Source organism: Ambystoma mexicanum, chromosome 6p, assembly GCF_040938575.1.
Source record: "Ambystoma mexicanum isolate Mex_15411 chromosome 6p, UKY_AmexF1_1, whole genome shotgun sequence".
In the NCBI taxonomy this organism is placed as follows: Eukaryota; Metazoa; Chordata; class Amphibia; order Caudata; family Ambystomatidae; genus Ambystoma; species Ambystoma mexicanum.
Window position 1 is genome coordinate 24,730,535 of NC_090935.1, and position 18,880 is coordinate 24,749,414.

The 18,880-nt window shown below is 47.1% G+C and overlaps 1 protein-coding gene across 2 annotated transcripts in view; it reads left to right on the top strand.

Moving 5' to 3' along the window:
- The window catches only part of LOC138511162 (uncharacterized), a 390,240-nt gene extending 373,691 nt beyond the window's left edge, over positions 1-16,549 (top strand). For both annotated transcript variants that reach the window (XM_069626668.1, XM_069626669.1), the window contains exon 5: positions 14,925-16,549. In XM_069626668.1, the coding sequence (XP_069482769.1) occupies positions 14,925-14,942 (18 nt within the window). In that variant the 3' untranslated portion in view covers positions 14,943-16,549. The remainder of the gene's footprint in view (positions 1-14,924) is intronic.
- The last annotated feature ends 2,331 nt before the right edge of the window (positions 16,550-18,880 follow it).

Sequence of the window (18,880 nt, forward strand, 5' to 3'; positions counted from 1 at the left end):
GTGCCAGCCACTCAGGTGGCTAGGAACGCGTGCTTGAACTGCCGGTAAAAGCCTGCATTCCATGCCGCCTGACGGCCAGCACCTGCGTCGCCATCTTTCCCCACCCTCCATTCCCTTACTTGTTTTATTCTTCCCTTTTCCCACCTCAACTTACCTGTTTGTTGTGGCGGTGCAGGCCGCCGCCGCAGCTACTTCCCAGCTTCTCTGGCCGACATGGAAAGGGAAGAGGGGCGCCGAAGAGGCCCGCCATCCCGTTCCATGGTGCCCATCTTGGAAAAGGATTTCATTCATTGAACGGAACGCCTCGCTTTGCTTGTGCTTTTAACTTAGGCCACAGCGCCGTTAACACCCGTTCCAATCCCTGGAAATGGTGCTTAATGCCACATTAACATTCTCATTCGGGCCATACAGTTCTTCAAAGTGTTTAATCCAGGCATGCTCTGATAGAGCATTGAACTGGACAATAGCAGAAGCAACATCTTGAGCATTCACCAGGGCCCAGAACGATGTGCTGTCCCTTTTAATAAGGGTATAGAACATATATTCTGCATCCCTCTGCAATAGATATGCGCTGCATGTTTTGAATAAATGTCTATATATCTGCTCAATCTTCTTACACTAATTAATTTGAACTTCATACCCCTCTTTAGGGAGCTCAATATCTCTACCTTCCTCATATTGCGCTTTTGTATTGCTAAAGGGTCAGAGTAAATGTGCAGACGCTGTTTCCTCATAGAACCTATTTTAGCACAAGCAGCTATCTCCAAATGACTCAATAGTTTGCCCACATAGAATGTTCGCAGCTTCCATTCCAGCATGGAGCTACTCATCATGCTTCCAAAACCCAATATTATGTGGGGTCCATCGAATATGATTCCTCCCTCATTGACTCGCAAACTAGTAGGGCCACCCTTAATATGTACGAAGAGAGCCTTGCTAAAAAGTGCCTTTAAAATACAGTGGGCACTCCAGTTATTTTTCATAATTTGAAAGTCAATACACGTGTCAAATAAACCTTGGTGCACACAGAAATAGTGCTGAGTAGACTTACTAAGACCCTGATACCATACTGTTTTTGGCCATTGCCATCTCCTTGTCCTGTCCGTTCAGTAATTGTGGACTAATCGAGGTTTATGAGGGATCCCACTTCTGTCCTGACAATGTTTTAAAGTCAGAGGCCCCCCTATCCGGAACACAATCTCAATGCGCCCCCTTCAAATCAGGGGGAATACAGGTTGCATTCAAATCCCCCGCCAGGAGGATATGCCCGTGAGGTTCCCTAATCCTCCAAACCATGGTGCAATCTAGATTAATTCCTAAAGATTCATTCACGTCTCTTACCTCTCTGTGCCAGTAAACACTGATCAATAGTAAGTGGATATGGGCTGAGCGCCTCGATAAAACCACTGCCAACACCATGAGGAAACTCAGGAATCATCTCAGCAAAGAAACCCAAACATGAGCGTATAGCTGTAATCAAACCCCCAGCTGGGCGGCCCCCTCTACTAGGTTTAGCAGCTTGAAAAGAATACCTGGAATCCATCTAGTTTGGGAGAGCAGCACAGCCATGCTCCCTGTAACATAATACATATAGTGTGCTTAATGGTAGTCATAACCCCTGGATTTGTTAAGAATTGAAGATTTCCCTGTGTGTTCAAACATATTCATTTTAAATGATCATCCTTTTCATCGATTAGTTGTTCTCCACAGGGCAGATGTGACTGTGTACCAATCAATTTTACTTGGTGCACATAAACCTTGACTCTGCTGCCCTTATATCCATGATCCTCTTCATTCAAAGCTTCCAGATAGTCAACAGATGTTATTCATTTTTTGTCACTCAGAATACACCAATTCCTGTACCAATTTAGACCCAAATTGTAAGATGCACCTGTTCGTGTTCATTCTATCTGGGACCTCAACTCTCTCCAGATCAACCGAGGACAATGCCCTTAAAGAAGGAATTTCTGAAAAAATCAGTAAAAGGTTGCTTCTGTTCAAACATACAGAACAACCGTCACCAAGGATACTAGTGAATACCATTTTATTCCCCATTGCTCTATTATTTGGGGCATTACTGTAATGCCGTACTCTTTCCGCCACGGCTGCGCCATGACTGTCACAGGCTGGTGCCTGTATCCTTGATAGCGCTTCAACATGTACCGCCAGTCTCCAAGGCAGTCCTCTCGAGTGGGGCAGACGCTGCCCAGCTCCGGAAGACAGGCGGACGCGGGAACGCCAAGCATGCATGGTGTGTCCTTTGTGCCATGGCAACCACAACGTGAGTGGGAAATAAAAGCCCAACGCACCTTCTCTTCAGCACATATTAACGTCCCGACCAGGACCCTCACTCTGCTTATTTCCTGGTCATCCTTTGCCCTGTGCCTGGTGCCTTGTGCCTCCTGCCTGGCTCTCTGTGTCTGCCTCTTGTCTCTTGTGTTCTTTATGCCTTGCTCTTGGGTTCCAACGCTGTCTTTGCTCCTGTTCTCTGCTGCCTTTGCCCGTCTTCTGGTCGGTTCACTTACCATCTGCCTCTTTGCTCTTCTCAGCCTGCTTTCTCTCTCTTGGCCCGACTCTGATCTTGCTGCAATACTGGTGTCCTTATTTGATTCCTTTGGATATCTGTCAGAGCCATATTGACCTTGCAGTTCAGTGCTTGCACTCTCTCCATGCCAGGGGAAACCAGAAAGCAAGCCTATGTTGTGGGGAGCGGGTACTCAACCACCTATGAGTATCGTATCCTCAGATTGGGAGTTGACCTGTCTCTTCCACAGCACTACCTACAAAAACCAAACCTGGAAGCACGTCGACCCAGCAATCTCTGCCAAGACATCACGAGCTCGAAGACCCAGTGATCAGGTATTTGACAATTACCTCCCAAATAGAGGCGTTTAGTAGATATCGATGACAACACAGGGACCTGTTGACATCTCGGCTGCCGTCTTTTCCTCGCCTTCAGTTCGCACACTTTGGAGATAAAGAAAATGTCCTCTTCATCTTCCTCCTCCCCTTCGCGCCCACTGTGGTCCGATTCCTGATTCATCAGAGACTCATTTTTTAGGACGCCTCTGGACAAGTGGACCTATGCTGACTAGTCCCCTCTGTACCAAATCCCGGGACGAGTGCACGGCACATGCATGCAAAATGGTTGGGGTTACCACACCTACCACACGTCTTGCCCTTGGCTGGACACTCAGTTGCATGTGTAAGATCATACCCACACTGAAGACATGGTGCAGACGGTTCCGGGCCTTTCTCTTTCAGCTGAGCCATACTCCTTCACGTCCCTTGTGGATGCCCCACGGTACATACATTGTCAGTTTTCAATAGTCGTATTCCCACATCAGTTTTGGACGCATGTGTGTCCGCTGTGAGAAACCTGAAGGTTTCTCCCTAACTAGTCCCCAGGGATCTGTCATCCAGGTGGGCAGGACACAGCCATCACTATTGGATCCAGTTCCTGGGGGTGGGCCAGTGAGGGAGGATCACTGGATGGTAGACATCAGGGAGAGGAAGTGGGACACCAACGGGTAAGATGCGGTATCGCCCTTCTTTCAACACCTTTCCCCATCCTACCACATAGCATATTCAGAAACACTGCCACCGCCCTTTTCCGACACGAATACATTTGCACACGACGAAAGACAACCGACTAACACCAGAGTCGTTTACCTGACATGTCCCAAAACAAGGGTCAGGCAAAGTCAGGCAATTGACCAGAATCACACATACCTGACGGCCCTTTCCCTTCCCCACAGGGATGAATGGTGGAGCATGAGAGCACAATAAGAGCAAGGCAGACCGCACAACGAGGCAGCTATCCAGGTACTGAAATTCAAGAGGAGGAGAAAGGCGGCGAGAATCGAAGGGGCGATAAGGGGAGAAGCGACCTTGCCATTTCTGACCCAGAGCCGTGAAACCTCCATGAAAGGAAACATAAGACAGCAAAAAAGAGGCAGCATGTTTTGCAGCAGATGTCAATGGTACACAGAGTATGCCTACGCTGATAAGCAGGAATGAGAAAGACAGCTGCTACCGTGGTACTGTCCTTGACTCCAGATACGAGAAAAGCCAAGTAGTTCATCACAGCCGGTGAGTCGAGGGAGAGCCGATAAGAAACAAAACTGCGTTGAACGAAAGCCGCAAGGTAGCAATTTAAGGGAAGTCCAAAGAACTATTAACATTAAGGGAAAACCAGCTGCAGAAGGGTCCAAAACCAAGTGGGTGCTCACTCAAGCGACTCTGGTTGATCCTGGGTGTGTTGAAACTACAGATAACAGAAGGCTTTGGGTGAGCCGCAAGGAAATTGTCAACGTGGTCAGACAGGGGTCTAGCAAAATCCCCTGTACAGTCGAAAGTCTTTGACCGACCAACCATTGGAAAACTAAGGGAGATGAATCCTCCCTTTGAGAGAAAAGTTGAATGTGTGATTGGCAAGAGTGAACCCGATGGAGGGAGCCGACAGGAAAGGGGATAAGCATGATGCCCTCAAGGACATTGTGATGACAAGAGTGAACCCGACGGAGGGATGTCCTCCACAGTGCGTTCTTTAAAAAGACATGAAGACTTGTGAATGCAGCAGGTGAAAGTGTTTTTTGTGAAAAGCCATAGTGAACCCAACAGAGGGAGGCTGATAGCCGATTGGGGTCTGTACCCGGAAGAAGCATCAACCAACGTACATCGGAAAGGAACTTTTGGTTTGTTATTTTTGAATACATCAGGCCCTCGAAGGCAAGAGACTTTTTGGTAGAAAAGAGACCTAACTATCAAGGTCCTGATCGCTGAGAACTGTCATCTCATGTTGGAAAATCTCAAGGGTGTGCTGTGCTGCGAGTACCACCATGTCCTGTGCTCAAAACGTGGGGAAGGGCGAACCCGGTTACCACATCCTGACGTATCCTTTGTGAACACTTCTTTCTTTTTTCTGAACATTATCCCACACCCCTTTTGTTGTAAGGTTTGGTAATAGTTTTTTTTAAAGATAGGCCCTTTAATTTGACTCAACGCCACTAGGACTGCCTTATATTCATTTGATAGTCGTAGCGTGCTCCCATCTTAGATTTAGGTTTAGATCAGGTGTTTTTCCAACCTGCACATACAGTTTAATAAACACCCTTGAACTGTGATTACTTGGGTCTGCCGTTACTGTTGCCACCAGGAGTACCTTACATATGGTGCCGGGATTGGGATATGACTCAATTGAAACTAATTGGGGAACCCTTCAATTTCAAAAACCTAGTCAGACAGCCTCTGGCACGTCAATCGCCACCAAGGAATCAATAGGGTTTGATATCTGTAGCAGTAGGGAAGCTATTATCCCCCTGGGAAAAGAGCAATGATTCCTACAGACTTTGTTTTGATACCCTCTCCGGGGGCTACATACGATTGGCCCCAAAATCTGGCCTAGCGTGGAAGTTCGGGATAGATGTCTTAGCAGGCATTATTAATTCCGACTTCCAGGGAGATGTGAAGGTTCTCGAGCAGAATCATGGTGAGGTCCCTTTTGAGGTACGTTGGGGAGATCAAATTACCCAGCGAATTTTGGAAAGAGCTCTATTTTCTCAGTTTAAAGAAAGTGAACCAGATAAAACAGAAAGAGATAACTTAGGCTTTAGGGAAGCTGATAAATCTCTTAACATCAAAGAAAGGACACACAGGCCTCCGTGCAGATTTAAATCCTCAGCTATCACTGATCAAGTCTACAGAACTGCTCTGACAAAATATTGAAGAATATTTTGAGAATAATGAGGGAACAGTGTCTACACAGGCAATACTCTGGCAAACTTTTAAGGTATGTGTACGGGTTATGGCGATGACCACAGAATTCGGGGTGGTGAAAGACATCCGAAGAGAACTAAAACGACGCGAGGGAGATATAACCGCGGCACAAGAACAATATGCCACGCAACCCACCCCAGAATTGAGGTTACACATAAAAACCCAGTTAGAGGAATACAGAGCGGCAGCAGGGTGCGAGGTCCGTTACTTTGACAGACCGGCCGCAGCTAGGCGATATGGAGAAGGGGAACGTCCAGGCCGCCTCTTGGCCAGGTTGGTGAGGGGTGAGCGAGGGCAGTCGTGCATACCCTGCATTACCAGACCTGACTGATGGCGTGGTCATAACCGTTAAAGCTGACATAGAAGAAACATTTAACGCATTTTATGGGCGACTGTACTCTCCTCAAAGCTCAGCTGAAATTGACAAATACCTCGCCGCGATACCCACTACACTTCTATCGAGAGCAGCTAGAGAGGCACTGGAAACCCTGATCACACATGCTGAGATATCCGAGGCAATTGAGGCACTGCCCAGCAGCAAGGCCCCGGGCTCGGACGGCCTAGGAGCCGAATTCTATAAAGAATTCTCCAAACTTCTAGTCCCTATATTACATGCACTTTGGTCAGAAGCCCTGGAATGGGGTGAACTCCTGGAAACCACCAGGGAGGCTATTATCACCCTACTGCTTAAAACCGGGAAGCCCCCGGAAGAGTGCGGTTCGTATAGACCGCTATCGCTCATAAACACTGACGCTAAAATCGTTGCCAAGATACTGGCAATGCTTTTGACACCACTGATGCCATACATGGTCCACCCGGACCAGGCTGGCTTCATACCGGGAAGATCGACGGCGGCTAATATACGACGATGCTATGATGTTCTGGCATCAGTCCCGAAGGAAACGCAGGGGGCGGCACTGTCATTGGACATGCAGAAGGCCTTTGATATGGTCTACTGGGCATTACTGTTTCGAGTGTTGCACAACTATGGGTTCCGGGAAAATTTCATGAACTGGGTCCAGATCCTATACGCCCGGCCTCATGCCAGAATAAATGTTAAAGGCGGCCTAAAGGCGGTGCTGGAACTACTGGGGGGGTACACGCCAGGGATGCCTGCTGTCACCCTTATTGTTTGCGTTAGTAATAGAACCCTTGGCGGACCTTTTGAGGTCCAGATACAGCAAGCTCGTCCTTCAGATTGCAGGGAAAGCTGTGATCATTACGCTATACGCGGATGACATATTGCTGTATGTGAGAAACCCGGACCGCAACCTGGGCAGAGTCCTTGATGCAGTCAGAACGTTTGCACGGTTCTCAGGATTACAGTTAAACTCAGCTAACTCTGAAATCTTTCCCCTGACTGAAGCCACTGTCAGGCCACAGGAGCTCCACAAGCTTTTATGGAGCCCCGTACATATCAAATACTTTGGGGTATATGTGGCCGGAACTGCGCAGTTGACACAAGCAATGAACTACGAGATGCTAGTGGGCAATCTCTGCGTCAAAATGGAACTGTGGAGATCCCTCCCTATATCGATGATGGGCAAACCTGCCCTAGTTAAAATGATAATTCTACCAAAGGTGTTTTATTTATTTGGCACGGTTCTGGTTTTGCCAGGCAGGGCTTTTTTCACAAAACTGAAGAGTGCGTGCACTTCATTGATATGGGACAGACATCCCAGGGTGTGCTGGAGGACACTCACTGATCAATATCCCCATGGGGGGTTGGCGGTCCCCGACTTTGAAATCTACTATCTAGCAGCACAAGCGCACTACGCTTCACAATGGGCGGCTTCCTACCTGAACCCGATGCACCCTGTCAGAGACACATTGGCGCGTGATCCCACCGACCTCCTGCATAATGCAGTTGTCACACGCCCCAAACAACATAACACAATAAACCTGACACAAGTGACGGGCACTGCCTGGGCCAAAATTGCTGAACTACAAGGATCAGAAAAACTGTACCACCCAAACATGCCAATATGGGGGGCCCATTACATTCCACCTACACTAAACCCGGAGATAGCCACCCACTGGGGAGCTAAGGGAATTCACCAGTTTGGGGACCTTTTCCCTGACAAGAAATATATAATGTGGGAATCAATACAGAGCACAGTGGGCAGATCCCCGCAAAAGAGACTGCATTATCTACGTATGAGGTCGGCTATTGCCTGTGTTTGGGCGGTGTTTCCTGCAGAACCGCAGATACACATTGGAATTGTCTATATGTTCACGGCGGGAATAAACAAAACGACGGCTTCAACACTGTACAAACTTATTCTCATGACCCGACCATCAATACTTCACAAAGCCAGGGAGAAATGGGAGTCAGATCTGGAGTGCCTTATCACTGATAAGCAATGGTCACTTATATGCGGCTTGACGAAGCACATATCATGTAATTCACGCTATAAATTGATACACTACAAAATCATACACAGGATGCACTACACCCCAGCAAAGTTAAGACGCATATACCCTACTACAGATGGCAAATGCCCTAGATGTGGATCCGAGGAGGCTGACACTGTCCACATGTTTGGTCATGTATACAACTGGCAACATATTGGGCGATCATATGTACTGCATTAGATAAAATGGCTGACAACCCAGTTGAATGGACACCTGCACTGTGTCTGCTTGGTGCCACCGGAAAAATGAATCCTATGTTGCAAAAGTTATTGAATCTAAGCCTGCTACTGGCAAAACGATTTATTCTTATGAAGTGGAAGAGCAGTAGCCCTCCTATCAAGGCTGATTGGGACAGGGATCTGGTGTGGGCTAATGATAGTGAGGAACTGTATATTGAAATGTTGCAACCCACCTCCCGCCCAAGAAACATCTGGGGGAGATACAAACAATACCTGGCGGAAGAGACAGATGGAGTGGACAGTGAAACTGAGCCTGATAATGTATAATACAAACTGCCACTGGTGGAATGTACTACGAGATGTATGCAAATGTTATGTTAGTGCTTAACCTGTACCTGTGCACATTAAAATAAAAGTTTTTTTTTTTAAAACATCGAAGAAAGGAAGGGAGAAGAACCCACCATCCATCCCGACCTAGCCTTTGCCTAGCAAAATTATCCAGCTGTCGCTGAAGCTTTTATAACAGCGATTCCAGAAGAAGGCATAACGGAGGGAAGTCCCTTCAGAAGGTTTGGTAAAAACACAGTTGGTAATACCCAAGAGCCACTGAAAGGTTGTATTGGATATCGCGCAGTCCCATTTTACCAGCGGAATTTAGGACAGTCTAAAACCGAGGCCCATATTAGTGGGAAGTTTTATTGGCCAGGTATCCACGCTGATATAAAAACCTTCATTCAGATGTGCGAAATATGTCAAAAGACCAGCATGCACATCCCATTACCTGCCCCTCTGTACGGATTATGCGACCCGATATCCCGAGGCATTCCCAATTCGAAATAATACCACACAGCAGATTCTTAAACATCTTCTACCGTATTTCTCCAGGGTTGGCTTTCCCAAGGAAATGCTAACAGACCAGGTTTTGAATATTATGAGTAAGCTTATGGCTGAGGTCAAAGAGCTACTCCACATTACCACCTTGCAAACTTCTGTGTACCATCCCCAAACCGATGGCTTGGTAGAAAGATTCAATAAAATCCTAAATCTAATATTACAGAAATTGGTAGACAAGAATTGGTAAGATTGGGACTGCATAATCCCATGGGCACTATTTGCAGTGAGGAAAAACCCCAGGCTTCCACAGGTTTCTCTCCCTTTGAATTTCTCTATGGAAGAGAGCCCAGATATGTCCTGGACATGCTCCAGGAAACCTGGCAAGAACGAGAGGAAGCCCCTATCCCAATCTCACAAACTGCCATCAAAATGCGAGAACACATGAAGTTGGTTTGTGACCTATTTTGTACTCATATGGAAAAGGCCCAGAGCCAACAAAAGGCCATTTATGACAAAAAAGTGAATTTAAGATCCTTCTCCATAGGAAAGAATGTACTGGTCCTCTTACCCATCTCGGAAAACAAACTTGTCTCCAAGTGGCACAGACCTTATGAGATAATAGAACGAACAGGAACCTGTACTTATAAAGTAGCCCAACCGGACAGAAAACAGAAGGTCCATTTGTATCACATAATCCTCTTGAAAGAGTAGAAAGAGAACCCGTCAGTGACCCAAGCCAAACTAATAGCCTGTCTGTTTCCTGAAGATATGGATAACTTTGACTTAATTCCTTCGGAGTTATCTATCCAACAACAAGTAGATCGGAAAGATGCAATGCTCTCATTTCCCGATGTATTCTCAGAAAAACCAGGAAGAGTAAAATGTACATACCACTATATTAGAACACCTAAAGGTAAAGTGGTTCACTTAAAACCATATTGACTCCCAGAAGCCCGTAAACAGATAGTGATCGAGGAAGTCAACAAAATATTGAAAGACAATATTACTGAGCCCTCCTCAAGTCCATGGTCTTCTCCTATCATGTTGGTGACTAAACCTGACTGTTCCTGGAGCTTCTGCATAGACATCCATCAAGTTAATGCCATCTCAGACTTCGATGCCTATCCCATGCCATGCATCGATGACCTAATTGACAAACTCGAAGCAGCCACCTTTCTATCTACCTTAGATTTAATCAAAGTCTACTGGCAAGTTCCCGTTTATGGGCCAGATAAGTAAAAGACCATTATTCCAATTTAAAGTCCTCCCTTTCAGCCTACACAGCGTGTCAGCCACTTTCCAATGCTTCATGGATAAAATCCTGCAATCCTATTCTGATTTCTGTGGAGCTTATATTGACGATATCGTTATTTATAGTAAGGCTTGGGAGGACCATCTCTTCCATCTTTATACCATCATGAAAGTCCTCACAAACAGTGGCCTAACTGCTAAACCAGCTAAATGCAGATTGTCCCAATCAGCCGTAAAATACCTTGGCTTCTTTTAGAGAATGGGAATCTACAGCCCCAAAATGAGAAGGTGAAAGCTATCTTGGATACACCAACCCCCAAGACCAAAAGAAATCTTAGGGCTTTTCTCAGGTTAATAAGATATTACTGTAGGTTTATACCCAACTTTTCGGACAAAACAGTCCTCCTGACAGATATACTTAAGAATGCCGAACCCCAGAAACTTCATTGGAATGACAAGGACGAGATATGCTATGACATCTTAAAACAGACTCTGTGCCAGAACCCAATCCTGAAGGAGTCAACTTCTCCAAGGAGTTTGTATTACAGACGAATGCCTCCCTTACAGGGTTAGGAGCCCCCTGTCCCGGATTTGCGATGGACTGGAACACCCCATATTGGCCACTAGTCGCAAGTTGTTCCCACTTGAAAATATTTACTCCGTGGTAGAACTAGAGGCCCTAGCCATCAAGTGGGCCATTATCCATCTTAGATACTACCTATTAGGATGAAAGTTCACACTCGTTACAGACCACTCACCCCTAGTTTGGATAGCCAATGCAAAGACTCCAAACCTTGGGTCATGCAATGTTTTCTAAACCTACACCCCTATTGTTTCACGGTGGAACACCGAAAAGGAAAGGACCAGGGAAATGTAGATTTTCTTTCCCGGTTCCCCTGTGAAACAAATGTGGCTACATCGCATGGAGGAAGGGTATGTGAGAAACCAGAAGGTGTCTCCCTAACTAGTGCCCGGGGATCTGTCATCAAGGTGGCCAGGACACAAGCATCGCTATTGGATATAGTTCCTGGGGGTGGACCAGAGAGTGGAAGGGGCACACCGACGGTTGAGACATGTTATCCCCCTTCTTTCAACACCTTTTCCCCAGCCTACCATGTTGGATATTCAGAAACACTGCCCCCCCCCTTTTCTGACACGAATACTTTTGCACACCATGAAAGACAACGGACTAACAACAGAGCCGTTTACCTGACATGTCCCAATAAAAGGGTCAGGCAAAGTCAGGCAACTGACCAGAATCACACACACCTGACGGCCCTTTCCCTTCCCCACAGGGATAAAAGAAGGAGCACGAGAGCACAATACAAGCCAGGCAGACCGCACGACGAGACAGCTATCTAGGTATGGCAATTCAAGAAGAGGAGAAAGGCGGAGAGAATCGAAGGGGTGAAAAGGAGAGAAGCGATCTTGCCCCTTTACGATCCAGACCCAGGAAATCTCCATGAAAGAATCATAAGACCGCAAACAATAGCCAGCGTGTGTTGCAGCAGATGTCAACGGTACACAGAATATGCCTACGCTGACAAGCAGGAAAGAGAAAGACGCCTGCTACCGTGGTACCGCCCTTGACTCCAGATATGAGAAAAGTCAAGTCGTTCAAAGGAGAGCTGATAAGAAACAGAACTGTGTTGAACGAAATCCGCAAATTAGCAATTTAACGGATGTTCAAAGAACTATTAACATTAAGGGAAAACAAGCTGTAGAAGGTTCCAGCACCATGAGGGTGCTCACTCGAGAGACTCTGGTTGATCCCACATGTGTTGAAACTACAGATACCAGAAGGCTTTGGGGGAGCCACAAGGAAATGTCTGAAATGGCTGAAATGGTCAAAATAATCATACAGGGGTCTAGCAAAATCCTCTCTGCAGTCAAAAGTCTCTGACCGACAAACCATTGGAAAACTAAGGGAGACAAATCCTACCCTTTGAGTGAAAAGTCAAAGGTGTGATTGACAAAAGTGAACCCGACAGAGGGATGCCGACAGGAAGGGGCGATGCATGATGCCCTAAGGAACAGTGTGTTCGGGAGGATAGCGAGGGGTAATGTCTCTGGAGAATAGCTCTGGGGCAACGTGCTCACCTTGGAAGCAAGACGACGCGGAGCAACACAGGTTCGATTCCCGGGTCAGCGCTTAGAAACCTCTGGGTATTCAGCTTGTTATAAATAACCAATTACAAGTTGACAAGAATCAGCCCACAGAGGGATGCCCACAGTGTGTTGTTTAAAAAGACAGTAAGAATTGTGAATGCAGCAGGTGAAAGTGCTTTTTGTGAAACCGACAGAGGGAGGCTGATATTCGAGAGGGGTCTGAACCTAGAAGAGGGGGACGCATGTGGTGAAGAAGCATCACCCAACATACATCGGAATGGGACCTTTGGTTTATTATTTTTGAATACATCAGGACCTCGAAGGTAAGAGACTTTTTGGTAGAAAAGAGACTTAACCATCAAGGTCCTGATCGCAGAGAACAGAACTGTGATCGAGTGCTGGAAAAGCTCAAGAATGTGCTTTGCTCAGGAGTCCCACCTTGTTCCATGCTCAAAACGTGGGGATGTTCTCCTGAACATTACCCCACACCCCTTTTGTATGTAGTTGTAAGGTTTGGTAATAGGTTTCTTTTTCGGGTAGGCCCTTTTATTTGACACGCCGCGACTAGGACTTATTTTCATTTGATGGTCGTAGCTTGCTCCCATCTTAGATTTAGATTAAGATTAGGCGTTTTTCCAACCTGCACATACAGTTTAACAAAGATCCTTGAACTGTGATCACTTGTGTCTGTCTTTACTGTTGCCACCATGAGTTCCTTACACCACTTACTCATGTGAGCAGCCCATTTCCAGCATGCGCGCCAGGGTTAACCCTGGCTCTCTCAGCACTTGGCGTCACATTTTTCCAGAGGCGCATCCCTGAATGAGCTGCTGGCGTATCATGCTCTCTTCGTTGTCCCATGCACATGCGGATGCTAGCTGTCTCAACCTGCCATGACACGCGCCCAATGCCTCATCATCCTTCTGTTTGGCGTAGCACATGACAAACCTCTCACAGTCCAGATTGATGAGCTGCAGGAAGTACTCCCACAAGACATGTTTAGCAGCCAAATAGCAGTCACTAACTTGTTGCAAAGTCTTGAATATTTTCTGAACTGCTGCTCCTGCCGCATAAATGAGAGTCAACGCCTTTGCCTGGTAATTTACCTCCCCCGTGGCTCTAAAATACATCTCCAGACATTCTATCCACAGCTCCCTTCTGGGGCCCAGGCTTGACGGTGCACCGGGTACATCAAACTCTGGCATTGGTCCGAGGGACCCGTGTTGATGGGGCATCTGTACGCCAACTGGAGCAGCCGCTTCAGCTGCAGGGGCATTACTCTGACCGCCATCCATGATGTCGAATTAGTTAGCAGAAGATTCTTCCCTGAGCGCACAACGGGCCACAAAGTCAGAAACGATGGATCACCCCTGCATGTAGAGGCAAAATGGAAATGGTAACATCCAACTAGGAAAAAATCCCTCACTTCTCTCAAATCACACACCTGAGAGAAATATTCGAGAGAAAACAAAAATTCTTTTTGTATGTCCGAAAATCAACACATCCGTGGGTGCTCCAAAAATAATAAAGAAGAGACGCACGTGCACTCCCTAGGGGAGCCTCAACTCAACTTGTCAGGCTGATGAGGGTATGCCTCACTGTTGTGCGTGCATCGGCTCCGCAGCCAGCGAGTGCCTCGAGATGTCGTTCTGTCCTGCGCGAACATCCGAAATCACTGCTGCATGGCCCGAGCACATGGTTCGTCACAGCGACCTCCTCATCGCCACTGTTATCAAGGACACAAGGCCTATCACAGCGGTAGCCCTGGACCCCCCCACAGAGGACTCAGAGACACTTATTGCTCGTCCAGGCTCCCCGCGTGCACTGACGTAAATAAGGCAGTCCAGGCTCCCCGTGTATTGGCGCGACGGAGTTGCATCACTCCATTGCGCTATTTTTGATTGCAGCCATAATGTTCTGGGGCTGCTGGACTCTGGGACCAGGGAGGCTGCACAGTCCAATGTGCTTTGAACCATGTTTATGTCAAGTGTGTCTTTATGCTTGTGAGTATTACCTATATTGTTCTCACTATATGCATTATATTGATGTGGCCCACTATACAATTTTCTATATATTGAGTCATTGTTAGGTGGTTAAACAATGAATTTGAATATTCACACTAGAGTGTACATATATATATTTTCTTGAGTAAAATGTGTTGTTCAGATTGAGACACTTGGCCTTTTTTAACTACTGACTTGATGCTGTCTATGTTTAATCATATGAATAGTGAGGTTATATTGTGCTGTCAGCTATGGGAAGCATGTGTGCTCAAGACACATTACAGTGCAAACTGCTGTTGTTTTTAATGTTTTCATTATATCATATTCTTAAGTTGTTACATGTTACTTTAAATAGGCACCATCTTTAAAATGATCCTGATGAAGGCAGCCGCATACAGTGAGCACAGCCGAAACTACCTGGATTTCTACGTGGCTTCATTCCAGCACAGCAGCAAAGCTTAAATGTCCAGAGGCCTGAATGTGTATAGGCTCAACTCAAGGAAACAAAACCATAGTTTTAGTTCTGACTGCTGTATTGTTTTTAAGGTTTTCTTCAATGCCTTTTTGTATTTGTCGGTGTTTTTTTGATTTCCTACAAATTGGTGACATGAAATATATGTCATGATTGTTTTCTATACATGTGTTGTATTACACATTTTAAATTCAACAGCTCCCCTTATGTATGTTTAACGTCCCACAGTCTCTAGCCCACAGTGGCATTGGTTAATATATGCTGATTTATTTAGTGCAGTCCGAGATATATTTACTTGTGACCGTGTTATTATTTTTTCACATATGGTTTGGTTCGCCCAGAGTATCATTCCCTTTGTTATTTGCTATCTGTATGGCAATAGGGAGATGAACGCCTGTACCCTGGTCTTTGCCAATGAGGTGAAGGTGCAGACTTAGCGCTGCCCAGGGGGCACACTCACCAGCAGCGGGAATGATGGGAGCCGGGACGGGGTATCCCTAGATGGGGATGGGACATTGTTGACAGCTGCGATGTGTGGTATATGTGCCGAGTGCGCACGCGCAGTTCGGAGAAGTCTAGGGGTAAGACAGGGGTGTGGGCGCTAAAGGGGACGCACATGGGGACTAGGGGACTTAGGGGTTAGACGTGGTAGTATCATGTAATGCGAACCAACAGGCCAGCCAAAATGGGGCGAAAAGCCACAGGTAAGTAAACCACTTGGGTTTTACGCTGACAGGCCCTGCATAGCGGGCAGACATGAATTTCACAAGTGCCTCGCAACAGCGGTGTGCTGGAGAAATGCTGCAAGCTGGCTGTTCCCAGGAGACGGCAGTCACTGGGAAAGGGGCTCGGCAGATACATACAAGGTCAGCAAGCCAGGCAATGAAAAGCATAAGTGCAGGCTCTGAAAGGCAAATTCACAGTGGGGCCAGCGGTTTTAATCTGCCCCTTTGCAGATGGGCCTGGAAAGGAGAATGTGGGGCGTGGGGACGAGACGGGAGGGAACCAATCAGCAGATGAGTTTTGGTGTCCCTAAAATGCAACAGTGTTTTGTGTCCTCGCTGAAGCCCGCGAGGCTCCTTATTGGCCGGATGCCGTGTGAATGCATCCCTTCCCACAAGCTCAGAGTGCCTCGTGTTTCTCATGTGTGCTGACCAATGGCAGATTAATAAAGTTCCAGAGGTCAGCATGATTACGTATTGCTAATAAAAAGTAATTTCTGGTGCGGGGGGGCAGGTATGTCACATGAGTGGTAATGACAGAGGGATCAAGGTTGTTTGCTCCAATCATTTATGATTAACCTATGTCTGGCTATAGGGGACTGATGCAGCCCCACCAATCAGCTTTGCAGGATTTTAATATTTTGCAACAATGTTCGCAACTATTTCTCAATGTGCAAATAACATGTAAATGTCTCAAATGCTTGGCCCCAGGGGGCGGGGGGTACTTCACAGCTCCCATCACCCAGTTCTAGTCCACTGTGCTGCTTGATTTGTGCTTGCCCAGCTGTAATAAACGGTGTTACTTCTTGCTTGGTGTACGCTCCTTTTTGGATTACTTTGAGCTTCCAGTCATTACCGGCCTTGGGAAGACCCCTGATACACCGGGAGGATAGCTCAGGGGCAACGCGTTTATCTTGGAAGCAAGACAGCGCACAGCAACACAGGTTTGAATACCGGTCTCGCGCTCTCCAGCTCTTCTGTATTGAGCGTGTTAGAAAAGAACAATTATAATGACTGCTCTGCCACTTACCCTGTGCCCCTCTGTGCCAAAGGAAACTGAAGGCCCTCTGCTGCACCCGAAGAGAGCTCGATGCAGAGTGCCCTTGTGTCCACCTTATTTCTGCTGCAATCCCAGTGACAAGGCGATTGTTGTGTGTTGGCTGGACCAAGAGTGCATGTGCCCTGCTCTGTGACAAGGGCTCCATCGGCCCCCGCCGGTGATGAGTGGACACCATCTCCCTGAAGATCACTTTCCTCAACTGGCCCTCAGTCCACACACCATATGCATCCGGGGCTACTAAAAATAAAGTTCCCCTTGCACTGCTTTCCACTGGTGCAGGAAGCATAGAAGAAACGAGGAATACTAGACAGTAGCCTGGCATTTAGCCACCCCACATAGGTGGCCCATTTCACATATGTGGCCCAAATTTTGGTAACACTCTAGTCCTGTGAACCAGAGAGTATCTCCAGCTCCTCCCTAACTGTCCTTTGCCACCGCAACACAGGTCCCTGCTCCAGTTATCAGAACTTGGCCACTCTAATCCAGGGCCTTACTTCACCCGACCAAAGAGCTTCTAGCTCCTCCCTAACTTCCGTTGGGCCTCCTCAACCCTCGTCCCCACTCTGTGGAAACAGAGAAATTGATATGAGGCCGGGAAGCCCAAAAGGAAACACACCAACACAGGTTACAAAGGACATACAAAGCGCTTTATTTCAAAGTTACAAAGTTACCAAACTCAATTGACATACGGATAGCTATTCGGCCCTCTGACTAACAGGCGAACCTTCAACGTAAGGTTCGCACTGAAAGTGGGAGAGACCGATCATCGGGATGCTTGGGTTTTTATATGTTTTGTCCTGCATTGGCCAGCCCTCTCATAAGTTAACCATTCTTGGAACCGTGGCTAGGGTTCGTAGCCAGGTCGAACACACAATTTGCATAATTTGATCAGTTCCGCTGATACAGTTACATATTTACACACAGGTTAAAGAGAGGACAAGGTCTTAGTTCGTGACCCTAACAAGTGGCCTGCGGACATATTGTTTATTCACGTGTGCGGAGGTCACCACGGCCAGAGTCTTACTCGAAATATCATTCGGCCTCCATTTTGTGATTCAGGGTGACTTCCACACTGCAAGAGTACCTAAAATGGTGGCTAGATCCAAGATGGCGACTTACACAATACATTAAGGTCAAGACCTTGCCGCGGAACCTATGTACATGGTATTCTTTAGACAGCTTGGCGTAGGCCAACATACATTTAAACAATGCGATTGGGGTCACAATATTATATCGATTTCCACAACTCCAGCTAAGCCCTTCTCCCCTACCACCACCAGGAGCAGCTCCCTATCATCTGACAAAGTCCGACAGGTGGTTTCCAAACCCACCAGCCTCACCAGTCCCACCCCTTGGCTCGCCAGACCCAATTCCAGGTGCTGCCACAGTGAAGCTAAGCAAACGGCTACTTAACTATCCACTGCATTTCTGCACCTAAAAGGGCTCTCAGGCATGCGGTACCCTACCCACCATCTCCATCTGTTATCCACAACCATACTCCGTCCTACTGCCTGGCCCTCCCTCAAGGTACTGTGTTTAATCTCCATGGCCATCTCTACACTCAGCAGTCTTTCACCCCCCAAACCTCACATGGTCCACTGCCAACAGCCCCAACTCGACACCACAACCTCATCTATCCCTAAATCTTTGACACTTCCAACGGAATTGATCTTGCCCTATGGAATGCCAGATCTCAATGTAACAAGTCCGCTGTTGTACTGGACCTATTTCTACGCCTAAACCGCCACTTCCTCTGCATCACTGAAACATGGACCCCCCCCCACAATACTACAGTTCCTGCATCTCTCACTTCCTCCTCCTCTTCCTTCATCCATGTCCTCCGCACCACCGGACGAGGCGGCGGCATGGGCCTATTTTATCACCCTAAATTCCTATCTATTCCCTGTCCAACACCTCTTACAGTCTAGCCCTCCTTCGAATACTTGTACAAAATCTTTACCTCTCCACATGCCATATCCTTTCTCATTATTTACCGTCCAACTGGCCCGCTTGGATCCTTCTATGACGACATTGACCACCTCCTTAACCACATCTCT